This window comes from Sclerotinia sclerotiorum, genomic scaffold, assembly GCF_000146945.2.
Source record: "Sclerotinia sclerotiorum 1980 UF-70 scaffold_13 genomic scaffold, whole genome shotgun sequence".
NCBI lineage: Eukaryota > Fungi > Ascomycota > Leotiomycetes > Helotiales > Sclerotiniaceae > Sclerotinia > Sclerotinia sclerotiorum.
The window spans coordinates 173,208-199,634 of record NW_001820823.1 but is presented as its reverse complement, the minus strand read 5'-3'; the positions used below and the strand labels follow the sequence as shown (position 1 = coordinate 199,634).

At 41.4% G+C, this 26,427-nt stretch overlaps 10 protein-coding genes across 10 annotated transcripts; 6 read left to right on the top strand and 4 right to left on the bottom strand.

Annotated features, from left to right (window-relative positions):
* Positions 1-1,480: 1,480 nt before the first annotated feature.
* SS1G_09216 (hypothetical protein) lies at positions 1,481-4,163 on the top strand (the record flags this gene model as incomplete). The annotated part of the gene is made up of 4 exons (XM_001589445.1): positions 1,481-1,763; positions 1,817-2,272; positions 2,364-3,908; positions 3,961-4,163. 4 exons carry the CDS (start codon positions 1,481-1,483, stop codon positions 4,161-4,163), a joined length of 2,487 nt encoding a protein of 828 aa, XP_001589495.1.
* A 1,898-nt stretch (positions 4,164-6,061) lies between these two features.
* Positions 6,062-7,006, bottom strand: SS1G_09215 (hypothetical protein; the record flags this gene model as incomplete). The annotated part of the gene is made up of 2 exons (XM_001589444.1): positions 6,062-6,824; positions 6,903-7,006. The coding sequence occupies 2 exons, from the start codon at positions 7,004-7,006 to the stop codon at positions 6,062-6,064; spliced, it is 867 nt and encodes a 288-aa protein (XP_001589494.1).
* Positions 7,007-7,041: 35 nt separating this feature from the next.
* SS1G_09214 (predicted protein) lies at positions 7,042-7,215 on the top strand (the record flags this gene model as incomplete). Its single annotated transcript, XM_001589443.1, has 1 exon — positions 7,042-7,215. The coding sequence occupies one exon, from the start codon at positions 7,042-7,044 to the stop codon at positions 7,213-7,215; it is 174 nt and encodes a 57-aa protein (XP_001589493.1).
* Positions 7,216-8,399: 1,184 nt separating this feature from the next.
* On the bottom strand, positions 8,400-10,986 carry SS1G_09213 (hypothetical protein; the record flags this gene model as incomplete). The annotated part of the gene is made up of 2 exons (XM_001589442.1): positions 8,400-9,907; positions 10,053-10,986. The coding sequence occupies 2 exons, from the start codon at positions 10,984-10,986 to the stop codon at positions 8,400-8,402; spliced, it is 2,442 nt and encodes an 813-aa protein (XP_001589492.1).
* A 469-nt stretch (positions 10,987-11,455) lies between these two features.
* On the top strand, positions 11,456-11,794 carry SS1G_09212 (hypothetical protein; the record flags this gene model as incomplete). Its single annotated transcript, XM_001589441.1, has 1 exon — positions 11,456-11,794. The coding sequence occupies one exon, from the start codon at positions 11,456-11,458 to the stop codon at positions 11,792-11,794; it is 339 nt and encodes a 112-aa protein (XP_001589491.1).
* A 1,532-nt stretch (positions 11,795-13,326) lies between these two features.
* On the bottom strand, positions 13,327-14,574 carry SS1G_09211 (predicted protein; the record flags this gene model as incomplete). Its single annotated transcript, XM_001589440.1, has 4 exons — positions 13,327-13,664; positions 13,728-13,931; positions 13,990-14,288; positions 14,351-14,574. 4 exons carry the CDS (start codon positions 14,572-14,574, stop codon positions 13,327-13,329), a joined length of 1,065 nt encoding a protein of 354 aa, XP_001589490.1.
* A 374-nt stretch (positions 14,575-14,948) lies between these two features.
* On the top strand, positions 14,949-15,605 carry SS1G_09210 (predicted protein; the record flags this gene model as incomplete). The annotated part of the gene is made up of 2 exons (XM_001589439.1): positions 14,949-14,995; positions 15,437-15,605. The coding sequence occupies 2 exons, from the start codon at positions 14,949-14,951 to the stop codon at positions 15,603-15,605; spliced, it is 216 nt and encodes a 71-aa protein (XP_001589489.1).
* A 211-nt stretch (positions 15,606-15,816) lies between these two features.
* SS1G_09209 (predicted protein) lies at positions 15,817-16,056 on the top strand (the record flags this gene model as incomplete). Its single annotated transcript, XM_001589438.1, has 1 exon — positions 15,817-16,056. The coding sequence occupies one exon, from the start codon at positions 15,817-15,819 to the stop codon at positions 16,054-16,056; it is 240 nt and encodes a 79-aa protein (XP_001589488.1).
* Positions 16,057-16,618: 562 nt separating this feature from the next.
* SS1G_09208 (hypothetical protein) lies at positions 16,619-20,260 on the top strand (the record flags this gene model as incomplete). The annotated part of the gene is made up of 1 exon (XM_001589437.1): positions 16,619-20,260. The coding sequence occupies one exon, from the start codon at positions 16,619-16,621 to the stop codon at positions 20,258-20,260; it is 3,642 nt and encodes a 1,213-aa protein (XP_001589487.1).
* Positions 20,261-23,040: 2,780 nt separating this feature from the next.
* SS1G_09207 (predicted protein) lies at positions 23,041-23,414 on the bottom strand (the record flags this gene model as incomplete). The annotated part of the gene is made up of 2 exons (XM_001589436.1): positions 23,041-23,276; positions 23,369-23,414. 2 exons carry the CDS (start codon positions 23,412-23,414, stop codon positions 23,041-23,043), a joined length of 282 nt encoding a protein of 93 aa, XP_001589486.1.
* Positions 23,415-26,427: the final 3,013 nt, after the last annotated feature.

The window sequence follows — 26,427 nt, the reverse complement described above, 5'->3', positions numbered from 1 at the left end:
ATGGTTAATGTACCTGAGGTTTCTTATATAATAAGGGTGGGAGGAAAGCAGGGATTTCCGTCACATCTATTTTTATTTATAACGTTATTATTACTTCAATTTATATTTCTAATTTCAGGATTTATAAGATATTAAAGTTTTTTGTTAAAAGGAATGACCTCACACAGGGAATAGTGGGAAGCTGATAGGGCAGAACTGAGGTAATATTGGTCTAGTAGGTTAATCTCTCTTCTAAGTTCTACGGAAGTGCGAAGCTCTCTGTAAGAGAGCTTCTCAATCTAGTCCTAACAGGACTAGTGCCCTGTGCACGTGCTACGCAGGAACCATTCACTTTAACATTTTTATATATAAATTCAATAAATTTTTATAAATTTTTTAAAGATTTAAAATTTATTATTTCTAATTGATTGAAATATAAACTGATGTGATAATAAAATTATAAATGAGAATATAACTGATTATAAGATTGAAAATGAGAATAAGATATGAAAAATATTTTTGAATAAACTAAGTGTATTTGCGAATGAACTCAATTTTTATCTCAACGGGTTGCATCGAGCAATGAGCTAGCTCATTTCAAAATTAAGCTCATTGGCGAATGAGCTAGAGCATTGGCCAATGAATTAATCTCCTTCAGAGTCAACATAATTGATTTCGGAATGAAAACATCGTGCTACATCCCGTAACAGATCAATTGAAGACCCAAACTCGGTTGGTTTATAAGTCAATATAATTTCAATATTAAAGTTTATTATATTGAATACGAACTTTTGAATCCTAAATGCATCAAATTGATAATTTAAACAGGTTCGAGTGTTCAGTTAATTGCGTTCAATTGGCCTGTGAGTTCTTCCGATTTGTTGGGTCTGGGCTATTGTCTGAAGATCAAAATCTCCCAAAATAAGTTTTCTTCAGCTGCATGTAAAAGCTTAACAGAACCTACACCTACCTATTATGGACTAGTTTCTACAGATCTATGGTAAATTTTAATTGGGGTTGCGCTTTTCAGCTCGGAAAAGCTGATATGATTGACGTCCCTACCGCAGATGGAAATATCATGGTAGAACGGGCGTTGCATTGACGAGAGTAGGCGTGGAGGAGTAGCACTAATCACAATTCAAATCACAATCGTGTTACTATCACAAACTTTGGATAAGATAGATGATGGATGTGATCCAGATTCTTATCAAGAGGTGCCAGTTGCACCGCATTGACTTAATTCATTTCGTACTTGCTTTTATATCAGTCCTTCTGCTGCTGCCCCTTCCTCAACCTGTTCGGCCCCTCATTCTTTTCCAATTGACTAAAGCCAACTTTCACATTCATTAAGTCTGTTTCCTTCTCTACTTCTTTTTCACTCCTTTACACTTTTACGGTCCTTTACACTCCTTAGAATCCTTCCACACTCCTTTTTCGCTTTCGAAATGAACTTTCATTGAATTTAAGAACATCTTCAACCACAGCAAAAACGCATTAAAATATGGGCGTTTATAACTTCTTTCTTTTCCTATCTTTGAACCTCAGTATTCTGAGCGTGACTTCAGCCTATATCTCTACCACTACCATTCACCTCGCATCAGCCCAAAGGCCATCAGCAACAATCGCACCCTTTAAAATATTCCCTAATATCACCACGACAACAAATACTTCTGCTTCATCGTATTGGCTCGAAGAAATATCTCATCAGGGAATTGCGCCGTTTCATTATTCAAATGATACCTCATATCAGGTGTTCCGAAATGTGAAGGACTTTGGAGCCAAAGGTTGATATCATAATTTTTTTCCTCATTCATGAGAGGCTGCTAACATCGTGAAGGGGATGGTGTCACCGATGATACTGCTGCTATCAACAAAGCTATCAGTTCAGGTAAAAGATGCGAGCCTAGTGTGTGTTCATCTACGACTACATCACCTGCAGTGGTTTACTTCCCATCTGGGACATATCTCATCTCATCCTCAATCATTGATTATTACCTCACTCAGATTATAGGTAATCCGAATGACCTCCCTGTACTGAAAGCTACCGCCGGGTTCCAAGGATTTGGATTGATCGATGGAGATATCTACGGAGACAACGGACTAGGTTTCGGAGCAACAAATGTCTTCTATCGCCAAATTCGTAATCTAGTGCTGGATATGACGAGAATTTCCCCTAATTCTACAGCCTATGGAATCCACTGGCCTACTGCCCAAGCTACCAGCCTACAGAACATTGTATTCAAAATGAGCGAGGCAAATGGAACTCAACATCAAGGATTGTTTATCGAATCAGGTAAGTAGAAAATCTGGCGAAAGCTCTTTCTCTTCGCAAATTTCCCCAATTTCACCCATAATATGGATCCCATATTATGGAAATATACCAGACCACACTTTATTTCGATCTATGAATTTCAGCTTACACGAAACAGGCTCGGGCGGCTTCATGAACGACTTGATTTTCAATGGTGGTAATATAGGAGCTGCATTCGGTAACCAGCAATACACCGTCCGAAATTTGACCTTCAACAACGCTGTAACGGCAATTTCCCAGCTTTGGGACTGGGGATGGACGTATATGAATATCAACATCAATAATTGTACTACCGGGTTAAACATATCGGCAGGTGGATCATCTGCTCAGGGTGTCGTGTCCGCGACATTGATTGACAGTAGCTTCACAAATACCGAGGTTGCCATTATCACCGCTTACAATGGTTCGTCTTTGCCAGAAGCTGCTGGGAATCTCATCCTTGATAACATCCGTTTGACGAATGTTCCTGTGGCTATACAGGAATCCGAAAATACAGTTTTGGCTGGACAAAGGAACGGATCAATGATAATCAGTGGATGGGGCGAAGGGAATGAATATGATCCAAATGGCCCTACCAAATTCATGGGACCAATTGTGCCTTTCCCTCGTTCTGAATCTCTATCTCCTGGTGGAAGGTTCTACGCTCGCTCAAAGCCTCAATATGAAAACTATCCGCCTTCTAAATTCGTTTCGGTTCGTTCAGCAGGTGCAGCTGGAGATGGAGTTACGGACGATACGATTGCACTGAACGCGGTATTTGAGTATGCGGCCCTCGCCAACAAGGTCGTCTATATCGACAGTGGCATTTATAGAGTGACTTCGACCATCCATATTCCATCGTGTTCGAAGATTCTTGGTGAATCATATCCAGTCATCATGGGATCAGGATCATTTTTCACTGATATTGTTCATCCCCAACCTGTCGTTCAAGTTGGGTCTCCTCTCGAATCCGGAAACGTTGAGTGGTCAGATACGATTGTTTCGACTCAAGGATATATGAGCGGAGCTATATTGATTGAATGGAATCTAGCCAGTCCAGCGAATTCTCCTTCCGGACTATGGGATGTGCACACAAGGATCGGAGGATTTGACGGTTCTGATCTGCAGTTAGATCGCTGTCCCGCAACTCCTAATAATACGAGCATCGTTCTTGAATGTAGAGCAGCTTTCATGTCGATCCACATCACCGAGTATGCTTCTGGTATCTACCTAGAAAATAACTGGTTTTGGGTTGCTGACCACGACATTGATGACCCTAACTTATCTCAAATCTCAATCTATGCCGCTCGTGGGCTTTATTGCGAATCTAAAATTGGTGCCATTTGGCTTGTTGGAACGGCAGTCGAGCATCATACTTTATATCAATACCAATTTGATAACACGAGAGATATTTTCGCCGGGCAAATTCAGACAGAAACAGCATATTATCAACCGAATCCCAATGCACTATACCCCTTTCCCGTACTGGCTGAATGGAACGATCCGGATTTCGCAGCCACGTGTGGAAATGCAACGGGAGGAAACTGCGCGGACGGATGGGGTCTTCGAATCATAGACAGCGAGAGCGTTTATGTATATGGTGCTGGATTGTACAGTTTCTTTGATAATTATAATACCTGTAAGTTGGTTGGACTTATTTCGGTTGACGATCATCTCACTAACATGACCAGCGTGCTCGGATCAGGGGAATGGAGAAGCTTGTCAAGCTAGAATCTTCAGTCTCGAGGGGAATAATACAGATATTGGTATTTACAATCTAAATACCGTGGGTACCACGAATATGATCACTATTGATGGAAGAGATTTTGGGAACTATTCGGATAATCTTGCTGGGTTCGTGGATCATATTGCTTTATTTAGAAGCGAGTGGTGATGTTGAGATGGTGGTATATCATTGAGGATATATGGACCTTTCTTTGCAAGATATTACATCAAGCTTGTTATACAAAAATAGAAAGAACCGTAGATACACCAGCTTATTCAATACATATATCCCTCGAGGTAATCCCAAACACCTTACTACCACCTCATCACAGGTACCATTTTCAAAAAAACCTTCTCAAGGGGTATGATGTTTACCATAATCAACAAACGAAATTCTTGCAAAGAAAGCTATTTCTCCCAAGTCTGACTTGGCACTTCTATCGAACAAAGAAAATAAACAAGGAAATTATCCAAAATCGGTTTTGTTGCATATCTCACCAACGTATCATCGCTCGATCGAATTTTAATGATATAAACCACCAATTAATAGCTTCTGATGTCAATCCAGGTCCATTTGAACAAAGTAATCCAGTCAAGCAGAAAAATAAAGGAACGAAGTAGTCTTGAGAACCTAAACACCACGAGGTTGCCTTTTTCTCCCCAGAAATCAACAAACCACGAATTTCTATCTTGATCACTAATTTTTAATGATGCGGATGCAGTGGAATAGTAGGCTAGACTTGGCTTTCTTTCTTGTGTGGAATATACTTAGCCAATCCAAACCAAACCACCAACAAAGAATTTGAATCTTCTCCTCAAATCAAAATTCATATCTAATCTCTATGCAGCCTCAGTTCCAGCCTAAACTTAGACTTAAACCTAAAGCTCTCCATATTGATATGATGACTCGATTATACCAACAATCAATAACAATGAAGTGCGGAGAGGGGTCTTTATCCCAGTCATTGATTCATTCATTCGTTCATCCACTCACCCAGTCACCCAGTCACCCCTATTCTCCATTTTCCCTAGCATCTTCATCCTCTTCATCCTCATCCTTCATCCCCTCTAGCGCAAACAAACCGTCTATCGAGATACTGGCCCTTCAATCTCTATTTCCTTCTTCATCTCCCCATCTCTCCATCTCCCATCTCGCATTTTCCAAATAAAAAATACTAGAAATCAGATACTACGAAAATCCGATGCATGCAACAAAGACTTCAACAAGGGAAAATTATGAGAAATGATAAATATGATGAAAATGTATACCGGTAATCGTTCCCGGTGTTCCGGACGGTTTTTGAGATGTGCAACAAAATAAGATAAAATGGATTGAAATGGAGTCAAATGTGTAGGGTAAACAAAGTAATGAGAGTTCTGTAGTGGTACGTAGGTAGGTTGTTTTTGTGGTCTTTGTGGAATGTAGTCTAATGGGTAGATATTGTATGGTCTGGCATGTATGTATATATGAAATGGGTATATTTAGCGATTCGAATACAGTACACAGTACACAGTACACAGTACAGTTTCAAGATCGAGATGAAGAGAACCAGAAAACAGACCAAAAAACGAAAAGGAGCAAAGAATAACATACTTTAGAATAATTTGATTTATTTATTTATTTGATATATTTTGATATAGAAAGAAAAAAATGTATGAGTATGAGAATGAATGAGAATAGGAAGAAAAATTTAAAACTTCCACCCCTCCCCCTCTTCCTTCGCCCCACGCCTGAACCCCACTATATTTAAATCAATAAACTATGTGCACTATATCTAACGCCATACTGATAGATAGATACATGCGCGTATTTTGTCCTCCGCTGATGTACTTTGCTGCTTTTCTTTGCTCCAATATACACACTCCGTGTCCACATCCATATCTATACCTACCTACTTATACATCCCATAGTACATATACATCCCATCCTACATACACATATATATGCATCCATACCATACATACAAGCTATTCCTCCCTAAACAACGAATGTACCAACCCGCCCCCACACTCTCATCCCTCTCTCGCCCATAAATACCATACTCAACAAAGAAAAAATACAACCACTCAAGGCGTCTGAACATATTCATGAGTTTCCGTCCTCAAAGCCGCGAGACCATTTTCCTTCCCGCTAGTACCCGCCACAATCCCCATCGAATCCGTCGGTTCAATCTCACCGCCCCAACTCGAAAATCGTACGTGCTTTCCCCGCCATGCTCTCTTGGCTTTCGAACCTTCTCTCCCCTTTCCCTTGGCATCTGCATCTGCATCTTCTAGCGTTTCTTTTTCCGTTCCCGGAACAATTAACGTATCGTTCATTCTCAACGGCATGCTCATTCCACCCTCTACACCTTGTATTCCCAAACCCCCTAATCTAACACCCTCTCCAATTCCTTCTCCATCCTCCTCTTCTTCCCGAATCGGATCGTAACTCCATGCTCTCGCTCTCCCACCCCTTCCATTTCCTGCCCCTCGACTACTCCGCGCACTCCTCATTCGTCTTCCGAACCCATCTTTTGCACCCACATACGTCGGATCTCCTTGCAGTAATTTCCTCTTTCTATATTCTTTCCTCAATATCCACACTAACATTCCTAATATCGATGCTGTTATTACAAGTACGAAGGCGTTGACGCCAATGGCTACTTTCCACGATGTGGGAATGTGAGGACCGGATGGAGAATCATGGGCATCGTATTTAGCATGGTGAAAAGAGTGCGTGTGGTATTCGCTATATTCGCGGAGCTCGAGAATTTGAGAGGGCGAGGTTGATGGTGGGTTGCAGTTTGATGTGCAGATTGAAGAGGATATGGAGTTGGTTTGTTTGATTCTGCGAATTGTATGGTTAGTATTGTGAAAGGAGGTAGAGTAACATGGTCAATCAATCAATGAATTGGTAGGTACATACTCATTAGATTCGGGACTTCTATCAGGAGAACGAGGTGTTGAGATTACGGATGCCCAGCTCACGGCTGGCAACAAAAGAAAGGAGAGACGGAGACGGTATTCCATAATTATATTTGATTGCACTTTTCGTGCGCACCCAAATGTTTTCCACGGAAACAAAACAAAACAAATGCTCACTCTCTAGACATGCAAAAGTGCCGAAAGCAAGAGACCACAAGAAGAAGAAGGAGAAGAAGAAGGAAAATACTATACTGTTAAGAAAACGATTGGTAGTAATGAGAGTTGCACACCGAAGATTCAATGCTGGAAAATGAGTGACAGGGACAAATAGGTGATGATGGCGGTGAATTGCTAATCAATCAAGATAGATCAGGTAGAGGGAAGACAGTCGTAGACAGCTACGCTACCGGTATTCAAAGAACCAAAAATTTAATCAAAATAGAAGAAGGTCATTGGTACCAAGAATACATGACGAGCATTGACAATAAAGACATAAGACATTGATATATTCAAACCTTGAAAGTATCGTTTTCTAACGGTTAACCTGCAGGCTACGGGGCGACCAGGTCCTACTTTTGGCTCGCTTTAGATTGATAGAAAGATACTACGGAGGAGGTTAGATAGGTATGGGGAATAAGAATTGGAAATTGAAGTGGATCGACTTAAATAGTGCAGTTGTATTAATAATAAATGAGGTTAAATTGAGCATCTAATGCAATGAGCGGCAACTGTTTTGTTTGAAATAAAACTTCCATCCCCCACGCTACACATTATTATGAAAGTCTATTGGTTTACTAGCCGCAAATGAGATAAGAATTGTGGCTATGAGCCAAGACTTGAAGCAAAAGAGATTTGATTAGATTCGTCCGGTTGTTCGGTAGATGATTTGGTGGGTCTGAACCGTGTCTAATGGATCTAGAGAAGGCTTGGTGCTGGAAGAAAAAGGGGTTGTAAATCTATGGAGTAATTGTGCAGATACGCAGGTTGGATCCATGCTTAAACGTTGTGCTTTGCCGTTTGCGATGTGTGATGCAATCCTTCTAAAATCCTCTCTGTCGATTCTTTAAAATAGATACTGGTGGACATAAATTTAGAGATTCGAAAACGAAATCCCTTTTTCTTTCGAATTCAATCGATGTTCAATTTATCCTCGGAATCACGGACCAAGCAGCGGTGTTGATCGATTGACCCACTCATTGGTCCACGGTGGAACATTGATTTGGAGAAATGTAAATTGGATGACCAAATAAATCAGACTTCAGGGGTCGATATATTGAATTCTCCCGAAGTTCCAGACGGATAACTCGTGTAGCATCACAATGTGCATCTAAATACGAGGACTTTCTTTCTGGAAAACACACTTCGGAAGTTCGTATATTTTCTTTGCGGCATAAATTCTAGAATCAAGTTGTGGAGCAGAAAAGCATAAGTACATGTCTCAAAAGTTGTCCATAATATGCATACATGGTATAATTCGTATGGTACAAAAAAAAATCTTTCATATGTCATCCTCAGTAATGGGTTTTTTCGGCTTGACAAATCGTCCACCTTTAGTTCTTTTCTCGGGCTTGAAGATTCGCTTGGAATCTCTGCTTTCCTCGAGACCTTCCATACCATCGCGGCCCATGATAATATTGAACTTGTTCTTCTTCTTCTTGGCAGCCGACTTGCTGAGAACCTTTCCGGGTTTGGATCCCTTACTATTTACAGCACCCGCTCCTCCCCTTCCTAGTCTAGGCTCTCTGAGGACCCGTGTTTTGGCACCAAGTGCCCAAAGATCTCCCCATTTAGATTTTCTAGCATCACGGTACGCTACCTTACTAAAACTCTTAGGCACAGTCCACCGTTCCAGCTTGCCTGATGGTGTGCAAACATCCAAGGTGACATGACCACGTCGTTTGAGGGGTGGGAGCATAGATCGTGGAAGCGACAATGGATGGAACGGTACATCCCCTTCTGCAGGTATATCCGGACTATCAGATAAATCGTGCTCCTCATAGCCAGCAAAAGATTGGTCGGTTGCAGCATCTCCTTGAAGAATAGCTTCTTCTTTCCTACCGTCAATACCTCTTCGCACTGCGAGGTAACTATATCTAACGTCCTCGTGATTGCGAGAAGAAGCACCCAAGATCTTTTGTAGATAAGGTGGGCGGAGATATCGCTGTTCAAAATGACAGAAATCCTTTCTACCAGGGGTAAGACCTGGAACTGGATACATCGGGCATTTTGTGTGATTAGTACATGGTGCAATGATCATACCCTCCTCTTTCTCCACGAACCGTGCTTCAGTATCAGAAAGGGACTGGAGCTCCTTTTCGACAACTTCTTCGCCAGGGGAAGAGATATGTGAATCAAGTAAAAGAGAGCGAGCCCCTGCTATAGCCTCGAACCCACGGGGTAAACCTTTTTCTATCAGAATAAGTACGCCTCCTTTGGGATCAAGCATTGACCAGAGGTTCTGGACCATGTGCTTTCGGCGATAATCTTCCTTCAATGGAAACAAAGTGTGCGGGGCAATAATCAAGTCATATACTTTCCTAGGTTGTGCAGGTCCACCATCAAGTTGGGCCTCGCCACTAGATGAATGAACATAATCAGGAAGTCTGGGAAGAAAGGTGGTATTGTCGAGGAGTCGTGAAATACGATGTCTCAATGAATCTGCTCCGGTGAGAACAGTGTGCTTACCAGAAGGTGGTTCATCACCCTCAACAATACCATCGTCCTTTAACACATCCCATTCAGCTCGCAAAATCTCTTTCCATGCTATTACACCAGCTCCACCAGCTCCCGCGTCAAGAATTCGTGGACCTTGGCCGCCCTCCCTGAATAACATTTCACGGATCCATTCAGGTCCGAGTCGTTTCCGTACTTCGACCAAGGTACTCATGACAGAGGTATAAGTACCGGACATCACCCCTGCCAAATATGCATCTGCTTCAATTTCGCTCATTCTATGTTGCGAAGCATCAAGTCCAACATGTTTTTGTGGCAAAAGCTTAAGCTTTCCTACGTTCGGGGTGGAAGAAGAATATGGTAACCACTTTCCACCCAAATGCCTTCTGCGCAGCTTCTGTGACGTGTTTCATGCTTGTTCTCTCTAGAAGTTCAGTAATTGGTGTAACGAATTGTTCTTTCGGTAGCGATATAGTACTTGGGGATGTGCCAAATCTGGAGGTTCTAGTATGTGGATGTGTACGAATTTCATCCGAGCTCGTATATGAATCGTGATCTTCTTCGTCAAAAATCTCTTCGTCTTCGAACAATTCTTCTTCGGATTCCTCCGACGACTCTTCCTCCTCATAGTCCTCGTCAAAAACAGTATCCTCTTGCTCTGCCGCTCGTGCCATCGCCTCGTCCATATCGCGTTGTAGCCGTGCAATAGCATCCACCTCTCTTTGATTTTGACCTTGAAATGTTAAATTAGTAGTATCTGGTCCCGCGGGAGTCTCTGCGTCGATGAATTCTTCAGCCTCCAATTCCATATCAGGCTCACTCTCCTCCTCGAATTCTAATTCTTCACCCTCGCTAGCAGAAGCAAATCCATCACTGCCATCTTCCACCACTTTAAATCCCAGTTCTGGATCGAATTCAACCTCTTCGAATTCGCCATCAGCGTTCTCCCTCAAAAGAATATTCCTAGATGGCCCATCCTCTCCAATATCCTCCTCCTCAACCTGCAGATATTCTAAATCTTCCGGTCTGGTTTCCCGTAGTGGTGGGCCATACAATCTCTCATATAGTTGATACTCCTGGACAGATAGATAATCCTTTGGCAAGGTTTCACCAAATGTTTGCCTAGCTTGTCTTACCACCGACTCAATTTCCGCTGCTGCTGCCGCCGCTGCTTCTTTCTCAGACTCTGTCGGAGATTTACTAGTGGGAGATTCGTCCGATCGAGTAAGGGTCGTGGAGAATAATCGCAGGGCATTAGTACGAGGCTGAATTGATCGATGGCGGAGGTCGCGATATCGTGAATGTGAAGAAGCGGTTGAAGCAGTAGGTCTTGTGAATCCATGTTCGAAGAGAGAAAGGAGTTGAGATCTACATGACTGGCATGCTCTAGGAACTTTCCGTGCTGTGAGCATAATGAACTGTTGCTTGAATATTCAATTCATCGACGCACTCTTAAGAAGGTTGTTGCTCTCCCTGGCCTGGGTTAAATATTTATTTAACCCTCCAGACTTTTACCGGATAGAGTTCACTGTTGAAGCACTAGATTCACACCACGGCTCAAGGTGGGGAAGGTTTATAGCCAATCGATTACCAAGCATATGATATATTAACGTGGTTTATCAGGACCCTGTACATATCAGGACCCTGTACACTTTTACCTCAATTATCACCTTTCAACTTCAACACGCGATTTATCAATATTTAATTATGCAAACTACTTCAAAAGAAGCTCGAATCAATTTAGCTATTGAGGCTATTCGTACATCTCAAAATTTGAGTATTCGGAAAGCTGCAAAACTCTATAATATACCTCATACTACCCTTACTTCTAGAATGAATGGAATTCTGCCTCTTACTGAACGTCGACCAGCAAATCATAAAATGACAGAATTGGAGGAGAAATCGCTTCTTCAATATATATTGGATATAGATGAAAGAGGGTTTAATCCTCGAATAAGTGATGTGGAAGATATGGCGAATTATATACTCAAAACGCGGGGTGCGAAGAAGGTTGGAAAGCTCTGGGCTCATCGTTTTGTGAAACGATATACAGAATTAAAGATGTGTTTTAATCGCGTTTATGATTTTCAAAGAGCTCTCTGCAAAGATTCAGAGCTTATTGAAAGATGGTTTCGATTAGTATCGAATATGCAGGCCAAATATAGTATTCTGGACTGCGATTTCTACAACTTCGATGAGATAGGCTTTATGATAGGATAAATATCATTACATATAGTAGTTACTAAAGCTGATCGATGTGGAAAAAGCAAAGCTATACAACCAGGCAATCGAGAATGGGCTATAGCGATTATTTGTGTTGATGGAGAAAATCACAATATACCTCCGTTTTTGATAGTAAAAGGCGAATACCATCTTTCAAATTGGTATACCGAAAGTGATTTACTATACGATTGGCTTATTAAACCTATTATCAATGAATGGACAGATAATAAGACAGGTCTTGAATGGATTAAGCACTTCAACAAACATACTGAAAGTAGGAAAGTAAATAGATATCGAATACTAGTGCTTGATGGGTATGAAAGTCATAAATCGCTGGCATTTCAGGAATACTGCAAGGAACACGATATTATATTACTTAATTTACTACCTTATTCTTCGCATTTAATTCAATCACTCGATATCGATTGTTTTGGTTTTTTAAAGTATTCATATAGTCGACAAATCGAGAACTTTATCAAGGCGTATATCACTTATATTACCAAAACCAAGTTCTTTCAAGCCTTCAAAGCTATATATATCGAAGCAATATCTATATCAAATGGTAAAGCTGGGTTCCGCGAAGCTGGGCTAATCTCATTTAATCCGGAAATTGTACTTTCAAAACTAGATATTCGAATAAGAACTCTATCAAATAGATCAATATCAACCGATCCTGATATATAACAATCTCAAACATTTCACAATCCAATTGAAGTTCTTTCTCAATCCATTTTAGTGAAAAGTTGTATTGCTCAACATCAAGGGAGCTTATTTACTCCAATATTTAAAACAGTTGCAGCTTTAGCTAAAAATACAGAGCTCTTAGTTCATACGAATACGCTTTTAGCTGTTAAGGTTCATAGTCTCCGCAAAGCAAATGAAGCACTTAGTAAACGATGGAGAGCTAGAAAAGCTTTAATACGAAAAGGAGAAGTACTTTCAGTAGAAGATGGGCATGATATATTAGAACAAGAGAATGTAGAAGATCAGATACAATGTGATGAATTTACAAATGGTGATTCTTCAGCAAGGAGGCAAGCTACTATACGACGATGTAGCAAATGTGATAGTGCTTCACATAATGCACGAACTTATCAATTAGATCCAGCATTAGTTGATTTTTGAATTGTATGTAATTTAATTCTAATTTATAGTATTGTTGTAATTTTATTTCAATGGAATGTGGGCAATTGAGGTAAAAGTGTACAGGGTCCTGATATGTACAGGGTCCTGATAAACCACGTTAACGAAGCCAGTTTACGTAAACACTCTTGTCAAAGCACCATTTTACCATCGCAGAGACCTTAAATAGTGTCAACGGACAATCTCCAATGGGAGAACGGTCTTTACTTGTTATTTGAGAGTGCTCAGTTGAAGCACATTGCGAAACACGTTCTATTTGGCATTTGCACTGTATCTCAAGTGAGTGACTGAATAGATAAGGAGACGCATCCCCGAAACAGATATCAAATCATCTGAACGCGGCCAGAACTTTCACCAAATCTATTAATTGATGCTTCGCTATGCTTCTATCCTGTCAAATCCGTTCTATCAATCCAATCTATCCTCGAATTATTAAAAGCGCTATCATGCAAACTTGCCCGCACACTCTGCACGATGCAGGGGCCGGAGCCTGCTCTTCCATCCTCTCTGCCAGGATCTTCAATATCCGAATCTTTGGCAGCATTTCCTGTCTTCCACTGTTGCATAAGGGGTGGTACAACGATCAGACCATTAATATCTCTTCTATGAAGAGCTTCAAGGAAATCTACATCAATAGGAGCAGTCTGCTGGTGCAAGCCTAGCTGATATAGAATTCGTTTCGCGCCTTCCAATGTCACCATGTAACTTGTATTTGCATAGGTCGCTAGGAAGAGGAACCTCATGTTAGTGTATGGGTTATTGACCAAAAATACAGAGTTTGGCTTACTATATGCTCGGTGAACGATTCTTTGATGATCCTGTGCCTGGTATGCTGCTAAGTCTCTAGCGACCCAGTCCGCCTCAATCTTATCATATCCTGACCCGGTTAAAGTTCCAACGGTGTTATCATGGTAGCGAATCACAGGCCCCAGGTTTGCATCTTCAGGAAGATGCAGAGCTGGACCTGTATAGAGCATATCCCATTCCAGACCTGCATTTCGGAGACAAATATTAACTAATGTCAGGTTGTCTACTCGCATGAAGCTTACCATAAGGCCTGGTCTTGCTTGCACCCGGCATATGCTTACCAAGTTCTTCTAGTTGATACTTTATTCTAATATCCCAATCTACATCAGCTTCTAATATTAGAGCTGTTTCGAGTCGATGGTCCACAACATAGCGCATCATATTCATATGCGCCCTCCAACATCCAATTTGACCTTTCGTCAATTGAGCTCCTCCTGGCGGTCTTGTCTTTTCTGAAACAGATCTAACTCCATCAATGATGGTCAGGTCAATATCTGAGTAAGATGAGAGGAGAGATGCGGTGTCTATTTGATCGGTTCGACTTTAGTGTGGCCAAAATCAATATTCGTTTAAACATTAAAGTATTAGATCATGACAACTTACTCTGGTAATATTGCCATCAAAATCGCACCAAATCCCATTGTTCTATTCTGAACAGCAGAAGCGGTGGACTTTCCCCTTATACTTTCAACATATGTGAATCTCGCAGGAACGGATGCGATGTACTCGCGATTGTGCTTGATGGCGAGAAGCAAGATCCAAAGCAAACATAGTCCCCCAACAGCCAACGACCACCGAGTCTGGGGCAACCTAATATATGAAGACATAAAAATGGACCGGGAATGGAAAGTGGTTGAAATATTCCACCAGATAGTTTCTTCTTACGGCAATGAATCTTTGAGCGGCGTACACTATCAGCAATGAAAATACATCCAAAGAAGTACAGTTGCCTCAGAATAATGTCAAAATGATCGCGGCTACATATATATACCGCGCTATTGTATAATTAATATACGGTGGCATTGCGGTGATGCGATTCCGGATGCATCTATCCCAAAGCCCAATCTAGCTTTTAGATACCGCAAAATATTAATTACAACGTTAACGCTATATAATACAGAAATCTCTTTATTCTAATTACATTCAAGCATAATTACCTGGTTGCATGTACATCCCGATGGATACCTGACTGATAATCATGATGGATGCAGACAGCGATGTAAATGTATTTGGAAGTATTCCGTTTCCGTAAGAAGCCACAGCAAATTCGCTGAAGATTTTGTGATCACGTGAATATGTCTCGCGCATGTACACATTTTCAAAACTCATAGCCAAATATATCCAGATATATATTAAGCCCAACATTCTGATCACATTTAATATTTCCAATAATTCAAAAAATCGATCTGATGCACTTATTATATCTGCTTCTCGTGTTACATTGTAAATGCGCTCCAGAACAATAATTCTGTTAAACACGTGTCCGCACCCGGGCCACATACCATTTTCATTGTATTTCACTCATTTCATTTCATTCCATTCCATTGTCATGGATGGGCCCGTATCTTTCGGGTGGGCTGTGAAGACCATTGCCTTACTAAAATCGCCGAAAAGGTCAATGAATTAAACACTGGTGGTATCACGCTTCGCGATAAGGAGATTTTGAACCACCGTCTTAAATTCTATTAGATTCTCGAAAAAGAGAATGGCAAAAAGGGATCAGCAACTTCATGGTGGCAGACCTGGGCTCGTCGCGCCTACACGGCAATCCAAGAAGCTAATCACCACCTGTTTCTTGTGGCCATATTGGTTATTCCGCCAACGACATGTTCAAAGACGGGTTTCTACAACAATCTGAATCACCTCGCTAGCCTTAAAACCTACGAACCATATCGCCTGAACTTGACCTTAGCAGCTTAGATAAATTTGAGTCAATAGCCTTAGAATGGGGTTTTAATAGCAGCCCTCGGTATCTTGATTTCCTGCAGTATCTATTCCCTCCAGGCATTTTAAAGACACTCAGAGAAGACGTCGAGTAAAGAACTGATAGATTACTAGATGAAAGAAATATGGTTTCCCAACTCAATAAACGGACTCATTTCGAACCTCCTTACGAGACGCAAAGTCCGCTCACAGCAGTATCCGCCTCGAGGAAGACAAATTTTACTACCGCACAGGAGCAACGAATGTTTGAAAACGCTTCACTGCAAGGGATCGCCAAAGTTTTTAACGAACATATATGTGGTACTATTAGAAGAGCCACAGTTGATGGCGACTTGAAAGCTGCTGTGATACTTGATGCTGCGTGATTTGCTTAGCACGCTGCCCGCATGCGACCGTCCGTTGTTATTGTCGTTGTTCGGTCGATATTGCTTATATAATCCAGAAAAAGCTCCTAAGCCTTATAAATGGAGAGGATGCACAGCAAGCACTTACTGTTGACCTCCTGGGATCTTGGCAGCATATGCATATATAGTACATATGCATATAAGGAGCAAACAAAACTCAACTTTTAATTCATTCTTTCCTTTTTGGTATACTGTTTGTTTGCTTTCAATATTTTGATTTCAAAGCACTTTAATTCCGAAGGCTGAATACCTAACCTTATTCCTTCATTTTTTGAATATATACTCGCAGCTTAACTGCTTAGCTAGAGAATCAATCAATTCAATCTGATACTCTTTCTAGTCTCAAGAAACCCAACAGTTATGAGCCCGGTGCTGACTTTCAATTAAACATCCTGCACAATACTTGATTCACATATACCGAAACTCTACGATACCTTCAAGTTTCACTCTTTTAAGAATTACCTTACGTAGTGTGGTTTCTATAAAACCCAAACCTCGATAATTCTGACTTTATTTCTTCAATATGACTACAGGCGATAATTCAACTAAAATCATCCTTTCCTCACCAGAGGATTGGAATAGTTGGATTCGAAATGTTCAGCGTATTGCAGAATCCGGCGGCATCAAATGCTGGGTATACCTTGATCCCACTACAACAGTTGTACCTATACCAGAGTTGCTAGATGAACCAGAGCTACCCACAGTTGATGAAAATGCTTCTGAGGCTGTTATTGATAGGGCTTTAAAGCAATATCAGATGCAACTAGAGAACTATCGTATCAAGAATACCAAATACGAGAAAATCAACAAGGCCATTTCAGAGGTTCTCAAGTACATACTTTCATCAATCAACCGCAATTGCGAAAAGTTTATTAGTACCACCAGTATCACAGCACCTCAAGTGCTTGCTGATTTACGCAAAAGGCTAGCACCAACTGATCGTGCGAGAGAGCTTACCGTCGTAGCACGATACAATTGTGTAAAGCAACCCTACAAATCCAATCAGGATATTTATGAATGGTTGAACGAATGGGAACTCATCTACACTGAGGCTAAAACTCTCAATCTGCCAGACGTCGATCGAAATCGAGCTGCGTTCGACTTTTCTACAGCCCTTATGAATCACAGCTCCTCTTGGGCAACTTCAACTCTGTTGGAGATCACCAAAAAGCTCAAGAATCAGCCTGAAGAAACGATTGATGTGTACGATTTAATCGAAGACTTTCGAAACTACACTCGACTCACACAGGCATCAACTACTTCAACCTCTTCTACGTCATTTGCAACCTATAAGGATGGGAATAAAGATAAAAAGGAAGGAGAGAGAACCTGTCTATGTGGCAAGAAACATCTATATGAAAAATGCTACTATCTATATTCGGATAATCGACCAAGGAACTGGAAACCAATCGATGCCGATATTGAATACTTCAAGAAGTTCTGGGGAAGGCAATCAACAAAACGAAGGAACTGGTTTGTTCGTAGACATGAAGGAACTAAAGAACTTCTCAAGCTAGCAAATCTCTCTTGGGATCCAGCATGGAAGGAAACATTGACTAATCCTTCAGAATCTGGAAAAGAGAAAGATAAGGATCTTGGGGCTTTTCTCACTAAACAAAGTCCTACCTACAACAATGCTAGCATCCTTCACAAATGGCTAATTGATAGCGGTTCCGATACCCATGTCACCAACTCTCTACACAACTTTGTTCTTGAAGAGTTTGGAAAGCCATCCGATATGATAAGCGCTGGAAGGGACCGATTCCAAATTGAAGCATTCGGTACTATCACTATGTTGATCAATACACCAACTGGGCCAGGGCAAATAACCTTAAAAAGAGTGGCGTACATCCCAGGGTTTCTTACAAACCTAGTCTCTCTAGCTTTACTCTCAAAGAAAGGTGTACATTGGAACACTGAACACCCAGATGTCCTTACAAAAGAAGGCATTGCATTTATTACTCTGAAGCAAACAGGAGACCATTGGACCCTCGATCCTATTATCCCTTCTCAGCATGCTTCGTTTGCCACCAAAAACCACACCAAATCAATATGCCGAAAGGTTACAACAACAGAGTTACATGATCTTCTAGGCCATCCTTCTCTCGAAGCCCTTCAGCACCTAGAATCAGCAACTACTGATATCATTATCGACAAAACGATTTCGACACCTTCCTTCTCTACCTGCAAAGTTTGTAATCTCTCGAAGGCTCAACAGATTATATCTCGTAATCCAAGGAAGGAGATGCCAGAGAACGGCCATGTCGGAGATCGATTGGCATGGGATCTGTTCGAGATGGATGAGGCTTATAATAATACCCGATATATCAGCCACTTCTGGTGTACGACACACAAAATACAATGGGTGTATGTTCTAACTAGGAAAACAGAGATGATCGATATTATGGATACTCAATTCTCTCTGATACAAACACAATTCGGCTCAAAGGTCCGATTCATACGCCTCGACGGTGAAACTACGTTAGGGGGCGACTTCAAGAGGATCACAGACAAACGTGGCATCATTGTCGAACGCACTCCACCAGATACACCAGCACAGAATGGCGCTGCAGAGAATGCTGGTAAAATGCTCATGGTCAGAGCAAGAGCCCTCCTCCTTTCAGCAAACCTACCACAAAACCTTTGGCCAGAAGCAATTAAAACAGCCGGTTATCTTGAAAACCGTACTCCAAAAAGAGCTCTTCAATGGAAAACACCATTTGAAAGTGCTACTGGCAATAAACCTTCGCTAGCACATCTACATCCATATGGGTGCTTGGCATATGTGCTCAACAAGCAGATTCCAAGACGTGCGAAGATGCAACCTCGTGCAAAACTGGGCTATCTTGTAGGGTATGATTCAACGAATATCTTCAGGATCTGGCTCCCTTCCATAAATCGCATCATTCGAAGTAGGGATGTCAAATTTGATGAAACCCGGTATTATCGACCAGAAGATATAGATATTGGCTTTCTTATTAAGGATCAACTTCGGGATACTGCAGCTATTCACGAAAAGAGGGCAGAAGAGATAGAAATATCGAATCTGTTGAGTGAAGAATCAGATGAGAGTATTGGTGATATAATTGTAGTTGAAGGGCCATGGAACTTACAACACAATCGCTTAAACGAGCGACCAACGAATGAAAGCTCTTCAAACAAGACGGATGATGGTATTCCAACCAATGAGGGGGTTCCTCAAACTAACCCTCAATTGCCAACGCCTAGAGCAACCTTATCACCAGAAGCACTTACAAGACAATCTACTGGAGATGTTCCTATACCATCATTACCGGAGTCAGAACTCTCATCTTCCCCATCATCATCGTTAAGTCAACATGATATCATCACTACAACATCATCTCATAATACAGCACCTTTGGCAGAGCAAATACGTGCCGATATCGACGTATCCCATATAATTCAGGGTTCTAGACGTTCACAAAGGAAAGAACATCATGCTGCAGCACTTTCATCACTTCCTCAACTATCCAGCTACTTTGCAGCATTTGCTATCGGAAGGTCTAAATTACGAACTCCTAGATTACATCAAAATGATCTACCACCTCCACCTCGATTTTATCATGAGCTAGTACATACATTGCAATACCTTGAGAATACCAAATTCTATGCTATCATGTTCGATGGGAAGAAAGCAACAACTACCAGGAACTTTCAAATCTGGAGTGACGCCTCCCATGCTGACGATATCGATACAAGAGTTTCTTCAATGGGATATTGCCTCATACTCTTTGGAGGTTTGATCCACTTCAAAAGCACTAAGCTGAAGTCGGTGACTACTTCCAGCACACACTCTGAAATACTGGCTCTTTCCGTTACTGCTCGAGAGCTTATGTGGTGGATACGCTTCTTTAAGAATGTTGGTTTAGATCTCGAAGAAAAGGCTTCAATTTTCTGTGATAATCGCCAAACCATTCGACTTCTTCAGCATAGTACTCCTAGACTTGTTACAAAACTCCGGCATGTTGATATACACTCCTGTTGGCTTCGCCAGGAAGTGCAAGCAGGAAGGCTACAAGTCGAATGGGTTCCAACTACTGAAATGGTTGCAGATGGTTTCACTAAACCTCTACCACCACAGAAACACACTCATTTTATCAATCTTTTGGGAATGGTTGACATTCGGTCTCAGGTTCAGGAATAACCTCATTATTAACTAACTCGGTAATCCCTGAGGGGGCGTGTTGACCTCCTGGGATCTTGGCAGCATATGCATATATAGTACATATGCATATAAGGAGCAAACAAAACTCAACTTTTAATTCATTCTTTCCTTTTTGGTATACTGTTTGTTTGCTTTCAATATTTTGATTTCAAAGCACTTTAATTCCGAAGGCTGAATACCTAACCTTATTCCTTCATTTTTTGAATATATACTCGCAGCTTAACTGCTTAGCTAGAGAATCAATCAATTCAATCTGATACTCTTTCTAGTCTCAAGAAACCCAACACTTACACTAACACGAACTGGGAGGAGATCAACATCTTGAGCTAAATTAGAGCTGTACTAGCGCCACATGCGAAGAAGCCGTGCCTGGATGCCAATACCCCGATTTGCTGTTTGTTTATTTACCTTACATCAACCTCACCATCCTCCCAAAAATCCACTTTCCATTCAACTCCAAGGTAAGGTGTATACCTAGATATCTACAAATAAGGGCTCACGGTCAATAATTTAGCTATAGCCTTAGTCTGCCGGCGAGATACCATGGCTACGACTGAAAAATTGCTGTCTAGAAACACTCCGAAGCCAAGCTTCGATCGAATTCTTTGCTGGATGCCTACTGGGGATCATACATTTGAGACAGACTTGCCCCCAGCTATATAACCTGTAATACTGTTACGACAGAAACAGCAGGTGATGCCATACCCGAAAAGACTACCAGTTGTTCTCCTCCACAGAGTGGGCGAACGTCCAACAACAAATCCGAGACCGCATCCACGGATAGCCACCCTGAAAAGCTACTCACAGGTCATGATAATGATCCTATCAGACCGAGTACTGAACAGATCAACCGTACGTTCTTGAAAGGGGAGAAAATATGGCGTGCTCTTCTTGCGCAAGCTGCTTCGCCGCCTGCGGGCTGGATACGTGAGGGGTGTTTGGCTCCGTACACTCTGCTTCAAAATATGCCACCACTCCCTCGAGATTTACCGAAACGACGATGGATCATGGGCCAGGCTCGGTGGCACATACCACATCCAGAACTCCCCAAGTCTTCCCAACAAGAAACGAATGACGCTTGGAATCCTGAGGACGTATACAATTCACAAAAGAAATTTCCCCTAGAAGCTAAGTAGGCACTAGTATGTCGATTGTGCTCTACACGGTTGTCCATAGATGAAAAACCGGACTGTATGGTTATAATTACACTTTATTGGGCATAAATGTTCAATGTACGGTTTCTTGAAATGCAGAAGAGACCTATATGATACTCACTTACAAGATTGACGCCTGTATTTTCAAGTAGCTTTAAGGCACAACCTGGAGATATAATTATCTACCTCCGAAGTTCCTCGAGACAACTGATTAGATGGCTTTGTGCACTCCTAGCGCCAGGCCTTGGATGGATAGTAAAGGGCCCTTTACCACCCTGGACAGCCCACTATGATGAAACAGCTCGTTTTGTCATCGTTACTGATGTGCCTTTCAACTTCTTGGATGATCAGCGACCTCCTGCCGCGAGCAAAGCCACAGAACTTTTGATTGAATTTTGTCGATTATATGGCATTGGTTCTCAAAATGCATGTACAGAAAGCTTATCCGAATCGTTACCGCAGCCAACAACAGGTTTTCTCGCAGCACTTGCTCTACCATTCTACAATGCTCTCAACCTGCAGCCACGGCTCCCTGTACCAAGACTCGTCTCGACTGCTCACACATATTCCGTGCCCTTGGTCTATATTCGAAAGTACATGAAGGATCTCCGGTACTTTATGACTCTCAGAATATCTCCAGCGTCTGTAGGATCTGTCATTTGGAGTATTTTCTGGCAGCCAGGGCTCGGGTGCAATCTCGTCAGTGTGTGGTTTGGTTCGATACTTAAAGTCATCAGACCGCTCATTGAAGCTGGCAACACAAAGAGACTCTCGAATGTTTTCGCCCTCCGTCGAGAGCGAGCTGGTCTCTTGTGGCGGGCAATATTCCATCTAGCTGATCCCAGAATCCTCGATATGATCGTATTCTATCTTGAGACTCACGAATAATGCTGGGGCGGCTCGTTTGCGGCGCCTGACATAGACGTGGCTGCTTGGACTGGTTCTCCCCAGTCATTTTTAGACGAGGAATTTTCGGGTAGCTACCAAGAGTCGGCAACTCAGGTTCCAAGATCCCATCTTCTGCGTCACCGTTTCAATTTCACTCTGGGCCGTCTTGATCCCGTTCGCTTCGGATGGCAACCCTTTGGCTACGTGACCAAGAAGCAGATTGAACCAGATTTGTGGCCAGCGCTGGAATTGGGCCGCGGGCGAGAATATAAGCACTGGGTTTGGTGGCTGGAGGGCAAGAATGATCAGAAGACGGCAGAAATCCAGGAAGGTTTCAGACATGGAGAAGCCAAATATATAGAAAACGTTAATGCTATCCATTCTGACGATAGCGGTGTCAATTCTTTTGATGGGGTTTGCAGTATTGAAATTACCCCGTCCTTTGAGGCCACATGGAGCACCTTGCAGATGGGCGCAACAGAGGCATCAGGAGATCGGAGTCTTGAAGCAATACTAATAAATGGGATTAGGGAGCATCCGTGGTTTACGGACTCGCGAGGTGCCTAGCTAAAGCTCGTTTTCATCTCCCGTTATCCATCCAATGAGTGTTTCGGTTTCTATCACTAAGTACATCATTCTCTCCCTTTTCCCTCTCATTTTCCAGACTTTGGTCCCCTCCTCTTGCCCATCGCTGGCTCTGGGTGTCGCCACTCCCACTCATGCTCGCTTTGGGATAGCAGAAGATATCTTCCCCGTTTGATTTATGTCATAATTCCAGGCCCAGTCACTCCAGGAAGTGGTGCTACTCCCTCCAACTTGACTATTGCTCGTTGTATCCACCCATTTGTCTAACCCCATTGTTTCCTCGTCGAATCTCTCAGCACTCCATGCTAAAGGATTCTCGGAGTCTGTAGAATCGGTTCGAGAATGTCCTGTAAACTTCCCTCCTTCCTCTAGGAAAGACGACGCTTCGTCAGTCGTACTATGCGGCTTGTACTCGTGACTTGCTAATGGAAAAGTGGCTCGAGCCTTTTCAGGGTAATACTGTTCACCACAGTAGCACGGGATGAAGCAAATCCTCCAGCCTTCATGTTCTAAAACTTGGCATATTTCAAAGACCTTCTTGCACTTCTTGCATTGGGACTCGTTACCTTTCACTCCATCAAATAGATTTGATTTCGATATGAAGTCATGTTTTGGTGTTGGCAATATATGTAAGCATCCAAAAAGGTTTGAGGGAGGCATGCCGCTACCAGGAGGGGGCCCAATCAGCCGTGGGACCATGCACCTAGTTTCCAGCCTTTGCTTTAGCCATTTCATTCCACTCCATCCCACTTCATTTCATTGCTTTCTGCAAATCACTGGAAATACCAATCAGATTTCACTCCTGCTAAACAATTTCATCATATTACTCAATGCACATATCCTTACTCACTTCAATCCAGAAACCATAGCCAGTTCGTTCATTTAATTGATCATATGCTGTCCTGTTTGACCTTATCTCTACCGGCATTATGAGAGGTCGCATTTTTCCCTACTGCAACACTCTGCGAATTTAGCTCAATCGAAGTGCTATCCTCGCTATCGGATTATAAACCGCCCGCCAAGTTAGATTTCAGGTTTACGGATTCTAAAATATGACAACTTCGCCAAATTAAATGATTGTCGAAGATCCTCAAAGACCGTCATTACCCTCTTACACCTGGGCCACATCCACCTGTTCATCGATCATATCAGCCAAGCTTACGCGTCAACAACCCCAGCATCTCGCTGCCCTCCAAAGATTAAAGAGCTCACTTTGGCGCTTTTCAAGCCAGATACCGTCGTATATACGAACTGTCGTGGGCCGAAAACAGCCCAGGTATGGTGAATCAAACCCCTTTTTGACCGTTAGTAGAAACCATAATAGTCCTAATATTGCTCTCATATGATACTAGCCTAGCTTGCCAAATGTTATCTTCTTGCCCTTCTTCAGGGATTCTGCTTATACCATTATCAAAGTACATCATTGTTGTATTTTGCCAAATCAGTATCTCTGTTTCCGGCCGATAGAACATATTTCGAACTATATGACGTGAATCAGTTCGGTGCCAATCCCTACCATAGCCAATTCTTCCCGTTCATGTATCCCTCCTATTGCATTCTCTCTTACAGTCTAGTGCTCATTCACCACCTAGGCTTGCCTTATTCTCTACTCAACCAACAGGGAAAGCATCCAAAATCTTTCCCTCCCAGTCAGAAAGCCATTTTACTCTTGTAGTCGGCTTAGATGCCTCAGCTCCCAAAGTCTAGTAACAAGGCTTTAGGCAAGTTACGAATTAGGCTTTTATTCCTTCCTGACTCTACCTCCGCGTTTCCTTCCCATCTTTTCTTTTCACCTATTTTCTTTTTTTTTCCCTTTGCCACAGGCAATTATATGAAATATCACATTACAGACTTACCACATTCCTTCTGTCAGTAATTTCCTCCCACTCTATCGTGTCAATCGATTTGTTGCGAAGCATTCGCAATCGCTAAGAATTTCCTTATACTTCCCAGAGTATTGGCGGGAGCTGTGGTCTTAGTGTCTCTGAATACGGATATTATGAAGTCAGCTCAAGGAATCTCGGGGTAAGATAAGGAAGGGAAAACAGGCAAATGGAAGTGCAAGTAATGATTGTTCTCGACAGATTAGAAAATGTGGAAACAGCCCGGTTTCAGTAGCATAATATATAGCTACTGGTTGCCACTATGTCATCTGATTGCATCAAGGATAAAATTACTCTTGAATCAGATACTTGAAATTGTCGTCCCTTATAAGTCTAGTACCCCCTTTCTGGACCACCCCTAACATAGGCCACCTTTTTATATAAAAAATGATTATTTTGACTTATTAATTATTCAACAATCAATGAATCGAATCAATTGAAATTTTAATTAAAAATTCATCATATAATTATAAATAGATTTTGAAAATCTCAGATTTTTCGTAATTTTATTGATCGAGAAATTGAAAATTGAAATTATAATTTTCAATTTGTGTAGGATTTACATATAAATTTGAAAATCTTGAAAATCTTCAATAACCTTTCAACAAAAATGTCACGATTCATTAATTCACGTGACCTCGAGGACATTTTGGACCTTAGGGTCCCAGAGGTCCTCAAAGATGATATAGAGTATATAAACATTCATTTAGTCTCATAGTTAAGGAGCTTCGTGCTCAACTTAGTTATCAATTAGTTTACCTACATTCTACTTGATCTAGTAACGAATTCACTTTCAAGTGAATTGTCACGATTCACCATTAGGATTGATGGTGTTACGATGGTAGCAAACTGATTAATTAGGAGAGCTTAGGCCGTGTGCAAACACGATCAGATTTCATCGAATTAGTATGTGATCTTGGTCACCTGAAGATCGTATGCGCACGCACCATCAGAAATCGCGTGATAAGGAGTCTTGAGGAGCCAGAAAGCTTTTAGGGGCCCCCTTTATTGTTCAGTATATAGTCAGAGTAGTTTCATAGTTTAGGAGCTTCGTGCTCAACTTAGTTATCAATTAGTTTACCTACATTCTACTTGATCTAGTAACGACTTCACTTCCAAGTGAAGACTAGTGATAAAGCCTTAACCCACAACTACCAACCAGACGAAACCTCAGGCAGCCGCTGCCTCCGGTACAGTATCGTTACATGAATACCAGTGATAAAGCCTTAACCCATAACTACCAACCGACGAACCTTAGGCAGCCGCTGCCTCCAGTATAGTATCGTTACAAAAAATTACTAAAAATAAATTATTAATTTTTTTTGAAACCTTTAAATTAAATAGAGTATAATAAATTAGAATTTTGAATTTTAGATTATATAGAAAATCTTTTATTGATATTTTTAGATTTTACAGAGACTAAAAATCAAAATATTTTAATTACTAGGATTTCTGTAAATTATTTTTTAAAATAAACTGATCCATTTAATTAATTGTACTATAAATATTCGAAAAAGATTTATAGTTTATTTTTAATAATTTTTGTTGAAAAGTTATTAAAGGTTTTCAATATTTTCAAATTTGTATATAAATCTTATACAAATGGAAAATCAAAATTTAAATATTCAAAATCTGA